The sequence below is a fragment of the Phoenix dactylifera genome, chromosome 13 (assembly GCF_009389715.1).
Source record: "Phoenix dactylifera cultivar Barhee BC4 chromosome 13, palm_55x_up_171113_PBpolish2nd_filt_p, whole genome shotgun sequence".
NCBI classification, from domain to species: Eukaryota; Viridiplantae; Streptophyta; class Magnoliopsida; order Arecales; family Arecaceae; genus Phoenix; species Phoenix dactylifera.
In genome coordinates this window covers 2924852-2944870 of record NC_052404.1, presented here as the reverse complement: position 1 = coordinate 2944870, position 20019 = coordinate 2924852, and the positions used below count along the sequence as shown (strand labels likewise).

At 38.1% G+C, this 20019-nt stretch overlaps 1 protein-coding gene across 2 annotated transcripts; it reads right to left on the bottom strand.

Moving 5' to 3' along the window:
* Nucleotides 1-1842: 1842 nt before the first annotated feature.
* LOC103714681 (THUMP domain-containing protein 1 homolog) lies at nt 1843-14646 on the bottom strand. 2 transcript variants are annotated; one of them, XM_039132800.1, is made up of 8 exons: nt 14428-14646; nt 14195-14311; nt 11482-11871; nt 7726-7865; nt 7478-7598; nt 3857-3997; nt 3246-3296; nt 1843-2379 (listed from the first exon to the last, which is right to left on the bottom strand). In XM_039132800.1, the coding sequence occupies exons 1-8, from the start codon at nt 14500-14502 to the stop codon at nt 2296-2298; spliced, it is 1119 nt and encodes a 372-aa protein (XP_038988728.1). In that variant the 5' UTR covers nt 14503-14646; the 3' UTR covers nt 1843-2295. The 2 variants fall into 2 exon arrangements, with proteins under 2 accessions (XP_038988728.1, XP_008800257.1); XM_008802035.3 differs by lacking the exon at nt 3246-3296 and having other exon boundaries at nt 14428-14644.
* Nucleotides 14647-20019: the final 5373 nt, after the last annotated feature.

The window sequence follows — 20019 nt, the reverse complement described above, 5'->3', positions numbered from 1 at the left end:
TCCCTTTATCTGTCCTCAGCAGAGTATACTCTCCAGATTGGTCCTTCCAAATGGGTTTCTCTTTTAAGGATAAAAGAGAAAATTTATTTGTATAACACATCTTTTTTTTTTTTTTTGTCATAAGCTTTTTTTCCCCATTTCTATTCTTTTCCCCTTTTTTTTCAGAAAAATGGTGATGGGTTAAGTGGAAAGACACTCAAAAGGACACAAGAGTGGGGTCACAAGCAAAATCACCATATCATGACTTCTTCCCCTACTATTATCTATATTCCATCAGCATCACATTCACAATACCTTGGATTGAATTTTCTCAACCACTGAAGAATTTTGAGCAAGGAAAATGTCCCCCCAGCTTCGGATTGATTGTATTTTCCTCTCGAAGGGATCGAATTGGTTGTACAGCTCCAAACTTGAAATTATTCATGATTTTTTTTTTTTATTTTTCTCCAATATACTAGTGGATCATCAATATGATGCTGCCTTACTTTCAGTACTTTCGAAACTTCGGTCTCTTTACCATCTCAAAACCTGTACATTTACCAATCTGGCCTATCTTTCATCCTGTAACTCCTTGGATGAACTTGGATGAGGAAACTATATTATGATTCCACTGAATAGGTGAAGGAAATGATGATTTCTACAACAAAGAAGAAAGGATGAAATTGCTACTCCGCAATAGGTGACACAATGTGCCATAAGCACCTTCTATACAAGTGTGACAGCCGTATTAAGAAATCCATCCAAACTATGTACACCAAATGGGAGTTAAGAAGATCAATTTCCACAGTTCCCCACAAACTCAGGGTAGCCTCAAAGGATATCAACTCAAAACAGAGCCATCCTTGCAGACTTATTCACAAATAAGAGCTGGCGTATCCACAACTCATGTAAAACGTCTTTCTTGAAGAGTAAGGAGGGTCTTAGGCTGCCAATTTGTTAGAAGGTAGAAAGAAGGTATATACAGTCTAAGTTCAAAAAAAAAAAATATCATTAACGTATTGCAATTAAGGGTGAAGAAAATCTTATCATGTGCTTATAACTCGGCGGTGCACCCTCTAACATTATAAGAGGAGAGAGGTGGGGTAATGTCATCCCTCAAGCATCTCGACCACCATTTATATGAAAAACGTCAAGAAAATCTCATATCATTCTTACCCAACTCCAGCCTCTTTTTTTTTCTTTTTTGGTACAACAGGGACTGTTGTTTAAAAACTAACTCAAATCATGCATAGAAGCTAAACAAATCATGCCATCATACTGAACCTAGAAATGCAACACGTAAGAATTAGAAGAAAGAATGAGAGAGAGAAAGAAAGGAAATCTGTAAGGGAAAAGCCATCCGTAAGGATTAAGAAATGAGAGAACATGAGGAGTAATAAAAGGGAAATGAGAAGGGAACAATTCTTAATGTTCCAGTGGCACCACTAATAACTTGATTGTGCTCCATCTGAGCATACAAACGTATGTCAACTAAGCAGTGGATAACCTGAATATATTAGTTGTCCAATCTGATATGATGAGTATTTCATCAACCGCGAGAGTAACATACTTTCCAGTTATGACCCATTAAAGGCAATATCATATCATAGGATGCCTCCAAAAGCGGAAAAAGTATATGCATCAGCTATACAACCAATTCTACAAGTCAAATTTGCATGAATCAAACTTTTTTTGTCTGGTAAACAAGACAGCAATGTCCCTGTTGAGCAGTCCTCTAGTCTAACCTTTTCCACTTTCAACAACCGCAAGGCAGCAGGTCTTATCCCTTCTCAAGCTATTCTTGATAGTTATGAAGTTACAGGGGGGGCATAAAATTAGCCCGCGACAGAACACAAAGTATAATTTCCCACAAGTCAGATGCATACTAAATTTCCAACATTTACATCAGTTAGTCCAGGAGGAAACAAGAACAGTGCTGATAGATCAAGGCAAGATCCACTTACAGGTCAATAGTTTCTATTGATTATAAATTTAGAAAATTTAAAACCAAACCAGCTTCTGACAAGCATGTGGATTATTTTTCTACATGTAAATTAGCAAATCATAATTAAACCAGATAACCTACATACTTTCTGGAAATATTAGATCATAAGCTTTCGATTAGAAAATGAGAGGTCTCATCCAGCTGTAGCTATTTCCAAGAAATGCATTATCCTCATGAATTTCAGGCGTATGGTTTGCCCAGATGGGTTCTTCGACACTCTCCTCAGGCCTAAATTTTCTCAACAATATCTTGGCCATGAAGCATGCAAGAAATCAACTTCTTCTACCAGTTCTTCCAGGATCATCACAAGACTATTGTTGTGGCGATGTCAGTTGCCTTAGGTTGTACTTGGAAAGCTCCTTATACCTTTCAACCACCCCAACCAAGCAAATAGTCTGCATACATTTTGCAACGTATAAGATTATTCATGATCCCAGGAAAAAAAAGATATATAAATGATAATATATGATTGTCAAGTATTAGAGAATTTCAATTTAATCTGTTCTAAATATGAAGGGAATAATCAAAACCAGCTTGCCATGCAGTTGATCAAGGCTTATCTGCTGATGTTTACACCTGACAATATGAAACGCCCCCATGGAGAAGCACCACAGGATAGTCTCATACACGATTTATGAACTATGAAACCCACTTTGCAGTATCACATTTCTTTATGGTATGCAAATGTTTATACTTAATATATAGGTTCCAAGATACATTTGGTGGCTTCCTTATAGACATTTTTTAGGTTACATTTTAACTCATCAGTGGAAGTGCAGCACATATTTAAGCTACCAATAACCAATTATTTGTGATTCAAGAAGTATAGAAATTTTCCTTCATCTAATGTTAATATTGTTAGCAACATTGGAATACGATATTCTTGCAAAAACATGTAAATTTCATTAATTGATATACTTAGAAGGGTGAATAAAATCATTGAAATCAATGACAAAATATTTCTACTTTATGGGACGGAATTAGCTGGGCAAAGAGGCATCTCGGAATTTTTAACTAATAAAGATTCTTTCAAGCTATAGTCAAGCTTCCATATTAATAATATGCACATTCCGCTGTATAATGCCACCTACATCCAACCACTTCCAAGCACAATGTGGTGACCTTGATTTCTTTATAAGAAAAGAATGGCAAATCAAATATTCCTTCATTAAAGTTTCATCTTCATAATTTCAGCCAAAACTTTGGTAAGACAAGCACAAGGAATTCATTGATAAAGATTTGGAGTGCAAATAGAAGACACCTTTATAGGTACCCTCTTCTCCAGTAATAATACACCCTCTTGATTCTCTCCCTACATAAAATGTTTTGCAGAAGGAAACAAGCACATCAACTGAAAGTGGAAGTATATTTGACAAATCACATCAACAAAAAAACTCATGGCCAAAAAACATCTAAATTTTTCCTGGGGTGCTTGTGTAGCTGTATTTTTTGATAGACACCTTACTCATTTAAGGCTCACATTTTGCCTATACCAAAACAATAGTACAGAACTGTCCCCAGATCCAAAAGCATATTAAGGAAACAACTCCTATCCAAGAATGCAGTTCTCTGATTAGTATAGAAAAAGGTTTTCTGAAACATAAATTTCTAGTGAGTTGGCCAACCAGAAATTCTGATTAGTATGCAACTCCAGTGAAAATTTTGAAAGTTCAAAGGGAAAGTTCCTTGAGGTAATAAAACATGCAGAACAAATTAAATATAGACAGTTGAGGAGGGTTATTCTGGACTGCAGACTCATTGGAAATTGCAGCTGCTTTCTGATTAAACAACAATATCTGCTTTTTTTCTTTTACAATTACAATGGAAAGAAATAAGATATTCACGCATAATCGAAGGCAATGTCCTATTTACCTTGACAATCTGGACAATGATGGTCTTATCTGGATTGCTGAGATCCACCTTATGTGGCTGGGGAACTGACTTTGCTACTGCATTTATGATGGCCATCCTCTCAATACCTGTATTAGCACGTGCTTCATACAATACTGCAAACTGCATGCATGAAAGGATTAGAGGAGTTTTCCCTAACAACTTGCATTCTATGATCTCTAGCAACAAAAATGGAGGAATGCATAAAATGTTCCCTAGAGATAAAGAGTTCAAAGATACCACAGTACTCATCATTTGCAACATAAGGAAAACTAAAAAAGAACTTGAAGCTAAAAATTAAGGTTGCAGCCTCTGCCCAACAACACTATGGTTGGACAAAGTATGACCGCTTAATGGCATCAGAAGTGGAGGAGAAACCAAGCACTTGTATTAGCATTTGAAATCGACATAAATCTGCACTTATGTATGGAGTGCTTTTACTATTTCAAATTTTTTTTGTTCACCTGATCATCCTTAACTAATTAGTGGTTGTGATCGAACAAATTAACCCCTGGGAGATCAAATGAGACAGAGACTATTTTAAAAGTTCATCTCTTGCTCATCTTCGTTCAACATTTATATGCCTGATTCAAGGAGTTTCCCTTGGGGACTAAGTTCATCACTAAGGCGGACTGTCACCAGTTCAGTTTATTATTTTCCATTCAACACTAAGGCCACCTGAACATTGTCACAATCAAGAAACAAATGGAGGCCAAGATACATTAAAACATCCATAATGGATAATTAAGCAACCCTACCTCCAGTCCCTCACCCCAAAACACATGATGGGGGTTTAAGTGACCAAGAGAACCTCAAGGCACTTTGAGAAATTAAACTAGTTATTGCCTAAGTTCCACAACAAACTTGAAGATAAAAACAAGTTTTACCAACACATCACTCATATAGCAATTTCTTTATGCTTTCAAGAAAGTACTGCATACATAAAGTTTAATTAGGTCTGAAGAAACATCTTGATGTTTTTTTCCTTTTCCTGCTAATCAGCAAGGCACAAGTCATAGTTCATTAAGTCAGAAACGAATGTAGAAATAGAAAATACTAATTCTATTAAAGACTAGAGAGCAAATGATATTATGATCCAAAAAATAAATCCCCTCTTAACCCCCTCTTTGCATCAACAGTCTGCAAATTATTGTTGTGAAACAGAGAGCCGACTATTATAAATGCAAGAAGCAATATCTCTGATTTTTGCCAACAAATTACACAGTTCCCAAGGGACATTACATCAACAGTCCAATCAATTATGCTCTTCAGATTTCCTTTTAGTGTGCATTCTCCTTATCAAACCAAGCCTGTAACTTTTCTAAGGCAGGTTTCTTGACTTTATCTGAAGCCAAGCTGCCAATAGTTCCAGAAAAGTCAAGCAAGCAATCCCAAAAGCTTCGCTAAACAATGAAAAATATGCTCCAATGAAGACACTGGTTAAGTAAGGATTTGACTTTCTTGGAGGAGCAGAGAAGACAAGATTAAATTTGTTTATTGTCCTTTTTATAATCCTCTCAGCTGCACAGATTGGTATCTATCTTTAATCAGCCAAGAAAGTAATTTGGGAACAAGATCCAAAATTCCAATCCCGCAGCATGCAATGCAATCCAACAACAACTTCCAAAACAGGAAATATTATAGCTCCAACAGATGAGTTTTCTAAAAGCATACAACTTTTGAAGGCACAGTCTGCTTCATGCCTTAGCAAAATGAGGGCCAAAAACACTTCATTTATGTGCTCAGAGGTAGAAAAAACATTTGGGAAAATTCCTCAGAGCATGAGGAACCCTAAATTGTCACCCTCCACCAAGGGTGATAAGAATCACAAAGAGTAGAATGGTCTCAAATAATGCTCCAGCTCATCGTCTATTAAACATTATAAGTTGTAATTTTTATACTATGTCCAAGGAATCTAGCATATGTGATTGGGCACTTTCGTCATTCTTCAAACCTAGAAAGAGTGTTCTTTATCTTACTTCATGTCAACCAATAAAATTTATCATAAATTCTCTCCAAGCTAAGAATCAACCTCCCTAAAATAACTGATTCTGACATCGATGCCACTCTAGATGCTATTATAAAAGGTATCTTCCAGATCTTAAAGTAGCATAACTACTCTTGTGACTCAAAATATCCGTTAGTATGTTCCTCAAGAGACCTTGGTTATCTGGCATAGGCTGCGAGGCCTAGCATGAAAGTGGAAGACTAAACTATTCTAAGCAAGAAATGAAACTAATCCTAGAAGTAAGAAAGCATATATGAATTTAAAATCTCAAATCGAACGATATTTAAGTAAACTAAAGGCTACACAGGGATGACTAGTAGCTTCTTTACTATTGAAGGCACTTGTCATCGCCCGGAATCCATGAAGGCTCCTTTGAAGAAGACCACCACCTGCCAGAATCCACCAATATGCCACTGCCAATCTCTGGAATCCACCAACGCTTGCGCAGAATGCCCAATGCAAAAAAAAAAGAAAAAAAACTTAAGAGCAACCATGAGTTCACGCGTACTCAAGAGGGAAGCTTTCTTCGATGCAAAAAAAACCGAGTACATGGGGGTATTTATGGGCTCTAGGATCCCTTACATTAACAAAGACAAGTACTCATAGAGTTCAATTAGGACTTGAATAGCTTGTAAATTTGGGAATCTAGAACAATTCCTCGTCCTTAGAAGCATTCTGGACGCCAAAAATAATTTGATGGCAGGGTTTCTGCCTCTCGATTCAGTCTGACAACGCATTAACCGCCATAGATCCTTCTAGTTTGACACAGACCCAAACTGTGATGACTTTAGGGATTTTGGGGCTAATTTTGGATCTGACAGCAAGGTTACTGCTGTCAAAAATAGGTTGGACAGCATGGATACTGCTGTCGGATATCTGACAGCGTAGACCTTGCCATCGGATTTCTAGTTCTAGATTGCACTGACACTGCTTCAGTATTTTGACCATATCTTCATCATTTGAGCTACAATCAAGTTGATTCAAGTGGTGCCGCAAAGAGTACTTGATGCTCGACATTATGGACATGGTTTGAGCTTCAAATTCAATCTGTGCTGATTAGGGCGACTTTCTGGACTGGTATGCACTGGACAGCACCTAACACTGGAACTTGACCTAATTTTATAAAATGTTAAAACCTTTGGACACTTTTGAGTTAAGTGTCTCATTGTATTCTCCCTTTAGCTGGGCTAAGGATGATCTGGAGGTCTCCCAAGGGTCTTATGACTGCAAGAGATGCGGTTTCAGCCTACATTATCCTTAGCATCATTAATTTCAACATCCTCTATGACCAAATGTATTATTGGAATTCTGATTTGAAGGTACTGACAATATTTTATAGTAGCATCTTGGAACTAGAATAAGTTGTAAATAGTTGAGCCACACAAGACAAATAAACCTTACTCTAATATCTTAGAAACAACTCATCTAGAACAGAAGGTCAGATTTTTAAAAAAGAATGGACTCCTTGCGGTTTTGGTGATCTTTTGGGAAAAAGTGTCATCTTACTCAAAAATATCCACACAAAATTGATAAGAGTTAGCTCTTCTCCTTGGGTCAAAGACTACAAGAATGAGAATTTCAGGATTTAAGTGTACCTTGCTTGGAGTGGAAGCTTCACTTGGAAAATATTGTTCGATAAGTGGTTTAATTGCATTTTTTATTTCCTCTTCTGATGCATAACATGTCACCTCAGCTGGTAAAACTCTTAATATAAACCTACATGACAAAATTGAACTCAGAGAAATCATGAGCTATGAATCTCTCTCGACTTTGGGAGCAAGTAAAATAAATGTATAAGATTTCTTCTTATTTGGATAGAGAAAAGAGTGGCACAGATTTGAACCTTGACATATGTTTCCTTGTTGAAGCAGCTGAACTCATCATGTGATGTACTATGTCCACAGGACCAGGGTCTCCACCTCGTTTATGCATTTGAATGAACACAACACCATTACAACCTGACTCAAGACTCACAAAATGCCTCTGTTTTGATGGAAAAGTCTTAGTTCAATGATGATTATTAAACCGTAAAATATTTAAGTAAATAAAAATAAAAAAAGAATGACTAAGCAAGAATCATGTAACTGATGCTAAATAAGAAGTTTAACTAATTTTTATGAGAAATTCAGAAGTGAAATAGGCATAGAAACCCATTAAATAGCTAGAACACTAGTAGCTTTAATGGTTGGAGATGAAGCAGGGTCTGATCAAGCAGGGTTCGTCTCAATTGTTATCTGATTATCAAACCACCCCTATCAAAAGCTTTTAAGACGCTACCAAGGAAAATTCCCCATGAGACAACACATGAAACAGTTTTATTTTTCAGCCCTTCATCAAGCATTTTCAGTGTATCACGAAGAGCCTATCCCATGAAAAATAGTTGCACTGCAATAGCGGATTCTGGAGCAAATCCTCCCTAATAAGATACTTGAGCAACAACGTGTATCTTTTTTTGGTTTAGCTTTTTTCCTCGAGGATTTAGAAGCTCAATTGATAGATTAATCATAGTAAAAATCAGTTCTACATGAAATAAAAGATAAGAAAATGGTAGCTCAAGTTCCCTGCAATCTAGGTGAATATAAGCTTCCCACAATATTAGCAAAGTGTACAGCACCTAACGTGTTAACATGTCAAGATGGATCCATGCCCCATGCAGATTATAACATTATTTTTCAGGTTATTTACGCTGTTAATTCTAAATACAGTAATGTAGCCTCAATTATGTAATATATGATTAGAAACTATGCAATCAACATGTTTAACAAAAATCAGCATAAATACGTAGGGTAATTTATCCCTCTAGGTTACTATATGCAAATTAAAATTTTATTTTATAAGGCAACACTAGCATTAAGTGGTTAAAATTCGCTCATGCTTTCACAATGAAAATGAGCTAAGTAGCAAATTGCAATGCTTTCACTGGACAGTCGCAAGTAGCTATCTACAGATGACCAAGAAAAAATGGCCTCTAGCATAATCATAACTATAAGCAAAAAGTGTTTGTTAATATTTCCAGTCAGAAATAAAAAAGAATTTTTTTTATTAATTGATCGTTCCAATGTATCAGTTTCTTAAAAAGTCATCCACTCGACAAATACATAATTTAGAGTTGGCACATAAGACATACCTTTTAATAAAGCTTATTCATATGTACATTAAAGAAAAAGCATAAAATAAAGTCCATTCTTTTTATAGGTCTGTTCAATTTGTAATCAGTAAACACATGAACTATAGTGTTTTTTTTGTGAAGAGATGAAACCGATCTTTTTATCAGTGGTTTTATAGGAGCAAAGCAGCAGCCACTCTGCATTATCCAAGCAAGTGTCAAGGCAACTGTTCACAGACAGTGAGTAGGAATCTAGGCTTGACTGACTGTTCTCAAACCAGCTAATAATTGGCCATATTGCACATGCTCCAGAATGTTTTCAAGAAGCTTCAGTTCAAATTTTAGAATCAGTTACAGATCAAGACATGGAGCTTGTTAATCTGATGCATATAAAATTTATACTAGTCCTAGAAATGAGACGGATGATGTCGTATGGTGATGGGAAACTGTTAGTAATTTCTCAGTCAATTCTTTTTACAGATTTCTTAATTTTGGCAGAACCATCATTGCTGTTTTTCCTTGCATATGGAGATCTGCTGCTCCTGAGAAAGTCAAAATCCTCTCTTGGCAGGCCACTTAAGCGAGCTTGTTGACTGCGGATAATCTAACTAAAAGAAATGGACCTCTCCAAAATATTTGTCCTCTAGCTAGAACAGGCCAAGAGAATGGTCTTTATTTATTCATTAACAGCAGATTTGCTAGTGTCAGTAACAATTTCTTTCAAAAAAAAAAGAAAGGATTGGACATAGGCCAGGAACACCTGCATCTTGCTGGAGTAAATGCAGAAAGCTGCAAGCCGTTGGAGACCCATACTCATTGCTATCTGGTGAAGAATCAAGAAAGAGAGAAATACGAAAGTTTTCCAGGAATCAGACGCAAATCTGACCGAAATCATCAAAATTTTGAATTTTTCTGGTTAAGCTGTGATCATTTTGCTTCACCTAAGTTGGAAAAATAAATTAGTTTCTTTAAATCACTTTGTTTCCAGTAATTCTGATGATTTTTTGTTTCGAGATCCTTTCATGTTCTGCTCGCTTGGACCTTGTTTATCATCTCATGAAACGAATCAATGGCCAAACCACCATCTTTCTTCTCAGAGAAAGAGAGAGAGAGAGAGAGAGAGAGAGAGAGAGAGAGAGAGAGAGAGAGAAAGAGAGAGAGCAGATATGACTGAAGAAGGGAAATATAAACCAAATAATGCAACCGGCACGTAGCAAACAATAAAAAGGGATGCTATTTAGCTAATTATGGAAGAGAAGAGGATAAATATCAAAAGACCACAAAAATTCTATCATCCAGCAACCACACAGAGCCTGTGCTTTTGCTTATGTCTGCAGCCATATGGCTAACTCTATAGACTAGCTGGGAAAGAAAACAACGTAATCTCAGCAATGTAATGATTAATGAGGATATTCAACAATTCAAGTAATGACCAAAATAATTGAATTATTCTGGCAACAAAGTCCAGAAAATGACAATTTGCAAAACTTGGGGGCATTGAACTTGGATGGGATTCAAAAGGCTGCAATGATATTTCTATTAAGGGGAAAACACCTTACAAATGTGATTACAGCAGAGACAAGCTTCTAGAAAGAGCATGTGATGACAACAAAAGCAAATACAGTATAATTCAATGCAGTATATGTACCACCAAGTATCTCTAATAAGGATAACATTTCTATAATAATGATGCATAAGCCTATAGTGCCGTTCGATAGCCATGCACGGCCTTGGACACCATCTGCAGAACAAGCACATGCACCACAAGTGCTAAGATCTAGTGAAGTATAATTAGACCAAAAAAGCCCTGAAACTTGGAAGACTGCAATTCCACTATGCAAGGTTGGTTAGTATAGCAAATATGAAAGCTGTTGCAGTTAGGGTCCAATGATTCCATTATGTCCATGTCTAAGAAATTAGTAAAACTGATATTCGACATCTTCAATTAAAAACATTCCAACAGTTATCTTTGTAATTAATACGGCAGAACTATGCAATGCACAAGTAGTTGGCTCTTCTGATTGGTGTCCCTAAGAATGAGAAGTGCAATGCATAATTAAAAAAAGACCAGTAGGCGGAGGAAAACACATTTGCCATCAAACTCAAGTCAGCTATCGTATATGTGAAGTGTACAATATCATAAGTCATGCAGCAACAAAACAAGTGCAGGAGGAAAGGCAAAGACTATACAGCATTATGGTAACAAAATGACAATAATTTAATATTTGCTTGAAATGATTATTACCCCATGATGCTATAAACGAAAATTGCATATGCTAATCAGCATACAACGGAGCATAATAAAAAAATCAAAAAGAAATCAACATAATTAATATGCATATTACTGGTGCAGTTATAACAATAATTCGCAAGCTAGAAAAAATTAAAAAAAAAACTAAATTAGGCCATCACGATTTCTGTTTGATCTTCCCAAGTAATATAGCAAATTAGTTCATAGCATTACAATTCTAAATTTTCCATAATTAAGCCAACCTTGTTTCTATCTCCCAACTCTTGGAGCTCATCTTCAATTAACTCGTCAATTGGTTTATCATTAGATTTGTCAGATTCTGTATGGGCACATTTTAATGTATCAGTTTCTAGGCGCTGTTTCTTTGATGGTAATTCCTCATTTTCTGCATGTTTCTCAGTATCCAATTCCTCCTTGCAAGGAGCCACATCTTCTTGCTGCTCCTTTGAAGGTGTGTCCTCACTTTCTACTGCATTTTTCACAGTATCAGACTCCTCCCCATGAGGAGAAGCCTCATCTTCATCACTGGAAGAATCAGAGTCCTTAAATTTAATTATTTTATTCAATGGTTTGCTGGAAACAGTCCTACATTTTGCACTTGAATCTTTCCCATTCACGAGCTCTTCATAAAACTGCACATCAAAAAAAAGGAGGGGCTTACACAAGAATGAAAATATTTGCTTGTCACAGCCATTTTGTATGTTTAATTAACACAATTTATAAAAAGTAAAGCAAAGACAAACAAATAAAAAAGAGTGAAGAAAAGGAGTAGAATCCACTCATAAATGAATTTTTTCATTACAAAGTTAGTATGAAGACAAAGAACATTCTCTAGAGACAGTAATGGCAGGGGCTGCTAGCAAAGCAAATCACCTCAGGCTTCAAATGATGGAACTGGGGGGTGATTTAAAATTACTTCTTCTCTTACAAAGCATGTAATGTAAGATATTACTAATAAAACCAAATATTTGTCTAAGCTTAGATTAAAAGGGACAGCGCTCACATTAGCGCCCAAAACTTATATTGATGTGGTGCCATAGCAGCTAATTCACAGCATAAATTAATCCCACTAGGGATTCCCAAACACAACTCTCAGAGTTTCAAATGTGCTGATGCAACCATCTTATCTTGACACATGGACAAAGATGCAGTTATCCTATATGAAATGATTGCCAAGATATGATAGGAAAGGTTAGATGAATATGCTCAGAGTATTTTAATAAACTTACAAATATTGATAATTACTGACTGAAGAACAGCCAAATTAGAACAAATGAAGATTCTGTTTACTATACACAAAGGATCTACCTGTATGCTGCTGACCATGTGTTTTACCTTCTCAAATAAGTGCCTAGCTGTGTCCCAAAAAAAAGTTGCTACAAATCCTATAAATTACAGAATATTTTTTGAACATTCTGTTTTATTAAAATTTTCCAATATTAATTTTTGAATAATCTTTTTTATTTAATTTTTCCAATACTATTAAAAGCACTCCAACTGCTTGACTACTTTTACAGATTAGTTCATGGATTTTCTATTAGTATACATGGACTTTATGAGAGTATGTAAATTCCTGTTTTTTTCAATGCACATGCTTCCACAAATTTTCCGATCGGTGCCTCTCATCTTGAATTTTCTAATGCCTGACATGTTTTTAAGAAACCTCCAACTTTTTAAGAAGCATGCTATTTTTGCCCACGTAAATTCATTCAAACTCCAACATGTGACTGTGAAGGAGCAGAACTGATTAAGTCAATAAGAACTCAAAAATGACCAGACTACCTGTGCAGCCTCTCATGTCTGTATTTAAGAAGCAATGAGTAGGATGAAGACGCCAAGTTTGTAGAACAATCCAGGTACCACAGGTCACAAGCCACAGGTGAATATAGATTGTAAATTAATTATAATCATGTATCTAGAAATATAAAGGCAGAGAATGACTCAACAACACCACATCAAATAAGTGGGACTAGGCTTGTTCTTTTGGTTATGGATACATGGAGAATGAGTGACTAGCTGCAATGAATGAATTGGCAAATATAATTCTCATTGTGGTAGATTGTACATGATCATATAGCCAAGATGCTATGACTTTCTCCATGCTAGATTTCCTTCCTGCCTCTACTAAGTAGTAGGTGAAGTTCCAAAATATAATTGTAAAGCTCAATTCAGGCCAGTCTTCCATCATCCCACTGTAGCCATCTTGCATCATATAGATGCAAATTCACAGGCTCCCAGCCCTTTTGCTTCAAAAGCATTATTACATAATGGATAAGTTAAAAATTTGTTAGCGAAGGAGCTCTTTAAAGCAGAAGATTAGTATGTTATCAATTAAGAGGAATGTCAAAGTCACTTAAAGAAGCTTTAAAAAGTGTGACAGAAAATTATTTTTGACAATTAAATGGGTTAAAAATTGACTCATTTTCCAGAATAAGAAAGAGATCAGAACTAGAAGAATTTATTCTTCAGGAATGAAAAAACCAGAATGTTATCTCTCAAAGGTAAACAAGAAAAAAAAAATCATGTATAAAAAGACAAAACCCATGGTGCAGGACAGCAGCAGCTTAAAAACAAAATCGAAAGATAAAACCCACAAGCAATGCATAAGAACAGAACAGCTGCAGCACAGTGGGATGTGAAGACAGAATCAAGACAGCATGAATAAAGCAAACCTTTCGGAATTCAAACCAAATCATGCAGTACGAAACATTCCAAAAAAAAAAAGTCCAAGAACAAATAGATAGACGATAAAGATTGGATTTTGAGCTTATAAATACAAACAAGAGAATCATTCCAAAAGGAGATCGCCTCATCAGGACCAGTAACTAACAAGGGTTCGAGCACACAAACCCAATCCAAAAGCATACAAATAAGAAAGAAAGATGGAGACTTGAAGCCTATCTTGAGCAACTTTAGAAAGAACGAAGGGAAAGAAAGTAAGTACAAAGGACATACGGTCTCGAGAAGATTGAGGGCTTCATTGGTGGCCTGGCGCTCCCTTCCCCCGTCGCAGGTAAGGAAGAAACCCAGCACTCCGGGACGCAATGGATACGACCCCTTCCTCACAGGTTTCTATCACACCATCCAACCAAACCAACAGAAGTAACACTGAATCAGCTTCAAATAGATAGATAAAAACATCTAATTTCTAACATTGCATGGAAAGACGGAGAAGAAGAGAGCTTTACGCCGTGGGGCAGATATTTCCTCTTCCTGCCCTTGCTGTTGTTGAAGATGGAGTTGGGTTTGTTCTCGGCGGCCATCGAGGGCTTGCCTTGGTTCTTTCGCTGGGAGCTTGGAGGACGATGGAAAGAAGCGAAGCGAGCCGCAAGGACGGAGGATGGAGAGGAGAGAGTGGGCGAGTCGGAGGGCTTTGGGGGGTTTCCGGTGTTCTGCGACCCAGGAGGCGTGGCTTGATGCCGCTAGGGCTGCAAGAGGTGCGAGTCAGATCCATTATTTGGGTCAAGTTTGGACTGGGCTCATGCTCAGATTTTGAGCTCATTAACATCAGGTTTAATTTAATAAATTAGGGTATGGTTTGGTCACAATTGTTTCTGTTCTTGGACTAACAACCAAATGGGTTAGATTTCCGTTCTGCAATTTAGGATTCATGCCCAGATTTTGAGCTCATTAACATCGGTTTTAATTTGATAGATTAGGATATGGTTTGGTCACAATTATTTCTGTTCTTGGGCTAACAACCAAATGGGTTAGATTTTCGGTTTGCGATTTAGGATTCATGCCCAGATTTTGAGCTCATTAACATCGGGTTTAATTTGATAGATAAGGGAAGGCCTAACCCTTATTGGACTTGCTCGTGGCAAGATATTGAAATCAGATCTCTTTTTGGTTTGACAGTAATTTACATAGCCCTAAAATAAATACAATCAGCAAATCTGAATGAAAAGGATCATGGAAGTGTAAAGGGATGGTTGCCAAGGAGTATCGGATCACATATCTTGCATGCTGAGCAATATATAAGACCATTTAGTCCGCAGCATTGTTAGCCTCTTAAAAGATGTATGTATCTCAAAGTTTTAATGCCAAAGATGAAACAATCCTCCAGACATCGAATAGAAGAAAATGGGCATCCTCAATCTGGATCATGTGCTATGATATCCAACTAACTACAGTCTTGAAGTCTCCTTCCAGCACAATTTTTTCTGTCCATCAACATAGAGCTTAGATAGACCGATCCTTCTTATGCCCCTCTCAACTCAGCCAACAACACAGAAATATTATATAGATGGGTGTCATCTATCGCAATGAAGGAAAAATTGTATCCTCAAATTACAAATCCGACATCATCACCGATATAGTCATCCATCACAATACTATCAAAGTTGATTTTAACGTGTTAAGGAGCTCCCATGTGAAATGAATCACATAAGACAGTGCAATTGTGGAGTAGGGGCCTTCAATTTTTCTTGCTATCCGATAAGGATCAAATTCAAAATCCTCCAAATTTGGATTCAATTAAGGCATCCTTGGTCAAGACACAATCTCCTCTATAAGGATCAAATTCAAAATTTAAAATCCTCCAGATTTGGATTCAATTAAGGCATCCTCAGTCAAGGCACGATCTCCTCCATGAGGATCAAATTCAAAATTCAAAAGTCTCTAGATTTAGATTCAATTAAGGCATCCTCGGACAAGGCATGATCTCCTCCATGATGATCAAATTCAAAATTCAAAATTCAAAATTCTTCAAATTTGGATTCAGTTAAAGCATCCTCGGTCAAGGCACAATCTTCTCCCTCTTACCCATGATTGTAGGATATCAAACCAAATCACATTCACCCATGATTATAGGAATTCTGGTATACATTCCTTATAAACAATAGTTTTTCCATTTTCAAATGTAATCAACAGATGTACATTCAGACTATATAAAATCGAATCTCTCTACTAAGTTAGTACGAGAATTTTACAATATCTTCTTTATCGCTTTGCTATCAAACATCCCTAAACAATGCAGCAATGAACAAATTTAGCTCCTTGGGTAGATGCCTTTATGAGAATCACCCAGGGAGCTTGAATTAATATTCTCAAATATTCAACCGTTCCTAGTCCTCCATTCATGAGAATCACCTAGGTAGCTTGAATTAATATTCTCAAAGCTTCAACCATTCCTGGTCCTCCATATGTAATACGCAATATAGCAAATAAGAATTGTGTGCTTAGAGTAATAAGCTCGTTGCATCCCTTGCTTGAGCCCATGCAAGGTGGTGTCCGGAAAGAGGTTACGAAAATATGCTGCATTGAAGATAGATAGATACAATCTGCCCCACCTTTGCTTCTTTTGGGCATTGAAGAAAGACATTGTCCACTTTCTCCAAGACTCCCAGGCAACTGTTGAAATAGGATGAAGTCTGAACATCTTAGCAGAGAAGAACACTAAACAGGGAAGTCGAAATAGGGTGAAGTCTGAACACTTTTGACGACGTAGAATACTGAACAGGGGAGGTGGCACCATGCCAACTTCCATTGGAAATTTGGAATAAAGCCACTCTCGAAGCATCCTCACTCTCCACACGCATGCCACATCCCTGCTCCAAGAAGGACCATGCCCATAAAGCTTGTACAGATCCTAAGACTCTGACCTTGGAAGATGGTATCAGAGCGGGAATCCAAATCCGGGAATCTGTGAGCGTCAAGCCTCTCTCTCTCTGCAACAGTTTATGACATCTGAATCCATTGATCTAGAAGTCGTTCTTCCACCTCTCCACAACGAAGACATGGCGTCTCCAAGATCTATAAACAGATCTAATGAAGCGGCTCAAAGCTTCTCCAACCCTGCCATCTCCCCAAATCTTAAATTTCTTATCACTCGGATTCAATCCTTGGTTCCAACTCAGCTTGCAGCTGATAACTACCTCACATGGCGCTCTCAAATTACTCGAGTCTTCAAGGCAAGTGGCTTCCTTGGTTTCCTTGATGGAACATCAACTCTTATCTTCTTCCTCCGGCTCGGCAGAATATGACGTCTGGTTATTCACAGACCAGTTCTTATCTACTGCCCTAAACTCCACCATTTCTTCATCATTATTACCTTTCGTGATCAACCTCGATCATTGTCATCAGATCTGGTCCACTCTTGACAACCGACTGAACTCAGCTACTAGAACACATATCATTTAACTAAAAAATGAGCTTCATAACATCAAGAAGAACAATCTGTCGATGCAGCAATTTCTTAATGAAGTCCGCTCTAAAGTTGATGCACTGGCAGCTGCTGGCTCAAATCTGCAAGAGGAAGACATTATCCTTCATATTCTTAAAGGCTTACCCACTTCATATGACTCATTTGCCACTAACATTCAAGTTCGCTCCTCAACCATATCTTTGGATGAGCTATATGCCCTCCTCTGCAGTGAAGAACTCATCTTGACATCAAAAGAGAAGCAATCTTCTGCTGCTGATTCCTCTTTTGCCTCAATGGCTGTCTGAGGAAGGGATCGTGGACGCTTCTCTCCTACATCTCGTGGGCGATCTCGCTAAGGCAGATGGCTCAATTCTGGTCTAGATCGAGACTACAAACCTCCAGTTGAATGTCAGATCTGTCATAAGAAGGGACATACAGCGGTTCGCTGCTGGTTTCGATTGGACACCAGTTAGCAAGGCTCCTCTCAGCCAAATCCTCGTCCTCAGGCTCATCTCGCCCAATCCTCCACCAGATCCTCTTCTGGTGACTGGATTATGGACAGTGGTGCCTCCATGCACATGACACCGGACTCCTCCCTAGTTCATCAATCAACCTCCTACTCCGGCTCGGAGACAGTTACTCTAGGTGATGGCTCCTCCACCTCTATCAGTCACACAGGTTCTGGTATACTACATTCTCCCTCTCACACCTTTTATCTCTCCACATTACTGCACACTTCCTATATTTCTCATAATCTTCTTTCTGTTCACAAACTAGCTTCTGATAACAATTGCATCCTTATCTTTGATTTCTTTGGTTGTGTTATTGAGGACAAGACAACCAACCAGACTCTGTTTCAAGGGCGTTGTTCTGAAGGCTTATACAAAATCTCCTTCACATTCATTCAGCTGTCTTCTACTTCTTCATCTCCACAAGTCTTCACAGCATCAACTACCTCCTCCTGCTCGCTATGGCATCATCGTTTGGGTCACCCAGCTGACGCCGCGCTGTCATACATGTCACAACATCTTCGTCTTTCCAAGATATCCACTTCTTCCTCTCTCTGTGCGTCTTGCTGTCTGGCCAAAAGCCATCATCTTCCTTTCAGCTCCTGCTCCGTATCTACTCAACAACCGCTCGAGCTCATTCATGCCGATGTCTGGGGACCCTCTCCTCATTGCACCGAAAACAGCCTTCGTTTTTTATGTTCTATTTGTAGATGATTTCACACGTTTTTCTTGGGTTTACCCTCTTATTCATAAGTCTGATGTATATCCCACTTTTCTTAACTTCAAATCTCTTGTTGAAAAGCAATTTCCTCATTCAATTAAGTGTTTTCGTTCTGATGGAGGGGGTGAATTTGCCAACAATAGATTTCGGTCCCTCTTCTCCTCCCTTGGAATTGTTCATCAATTTTCTGCTCCATACACTCCAGAGCAAAACGGGATTGCTGAAAGAAAACATAGGCATCTTCTTGAAGTTTTCGTTGCCTTCTTCTTCACTCATCTTTGCCCATCCGTTTCTAGGTAGACGCTTTACTTACTGCCACTTTTCTCATTAACAGGCTTCCCACACCCGTTCTTCGTAATAAATCTCCATTTGAGGCTCTCTACCATCGTCCTTCCGACTACAATTTTCTTCGAACCTTCGGATGCCGCTGTTTTTCTTGGCTTTGTCCTCAAGCTCCCAACAAATTCTCTCCTCGTTCCGCTTCCCGTGTATTTGTAGGCTATTCCTCTCAATATAAAGCCACAGGTGCTACAACCCAGCAACAGACACCATCATCATCTCTAGACATGTGCGCTTTAATGAATCCTATTTTTCCTATTCCTCGGCTCAATCTGTCACCTCCTCCCAACCTCCTTTACTGCCTATTCCCTGTCTAGTTCCTCCCTCCCTGCTTCCTAGCTCCTCCTCTCATAATTCTGTCTCTCCTTCTTCTGGCAATTCAGACAATCCAACACTCCCACCCTCTATTCTTTCTCCATAATTACCATCTCCTACATCCTCCTCTCATCATCCCACCACTTCACCAGTTATTCGTCACCCCATGGTAACCAGACGACAAACAGGTTCTTTAAAGCCAAAACAAATCTTCTCCCTCGTCAGCACCTCGTCTGACTTCTCTGAACCCACCTACTACACCAAAGCTGTTACTGATCTAGAGTGGAAGAAGGCCATGTCCACGGAGTTCGATGCATTGATACATCAACACACATGGGACCTTGTACCAAGACCATCATCTCAGCAGGTTCTGGGTTGTCGTTGGACATACCGAATCAAATGGAATTCTGATGGTTCCCTAGCTAGGTACAAAACCCGAATGTGGCTCAGGGATTCAAGCAACAGTATGGGATTGATTACACCGAGACATTCAGTCCCGTTGCCAAATTTCAAACTATTAGGCTTCTTCTTGCAATAGCCACTACAAAGCATTGGCCTATACAACAACTTGACGTTTCCAATGCTTTTCTACATGGGAGTTTGAAGGAATCTATTTACATGGAACAACCACAGGGGTTCATCGATCCCCTTCATCCCACACATGTTTGTCGTCTTCGCAAGGCCATCTATGGCCTCAAGCAGGCACCCAGGCAATGGTTTGCCACCTTCACCGGCTTCCTGCTGAATCAAG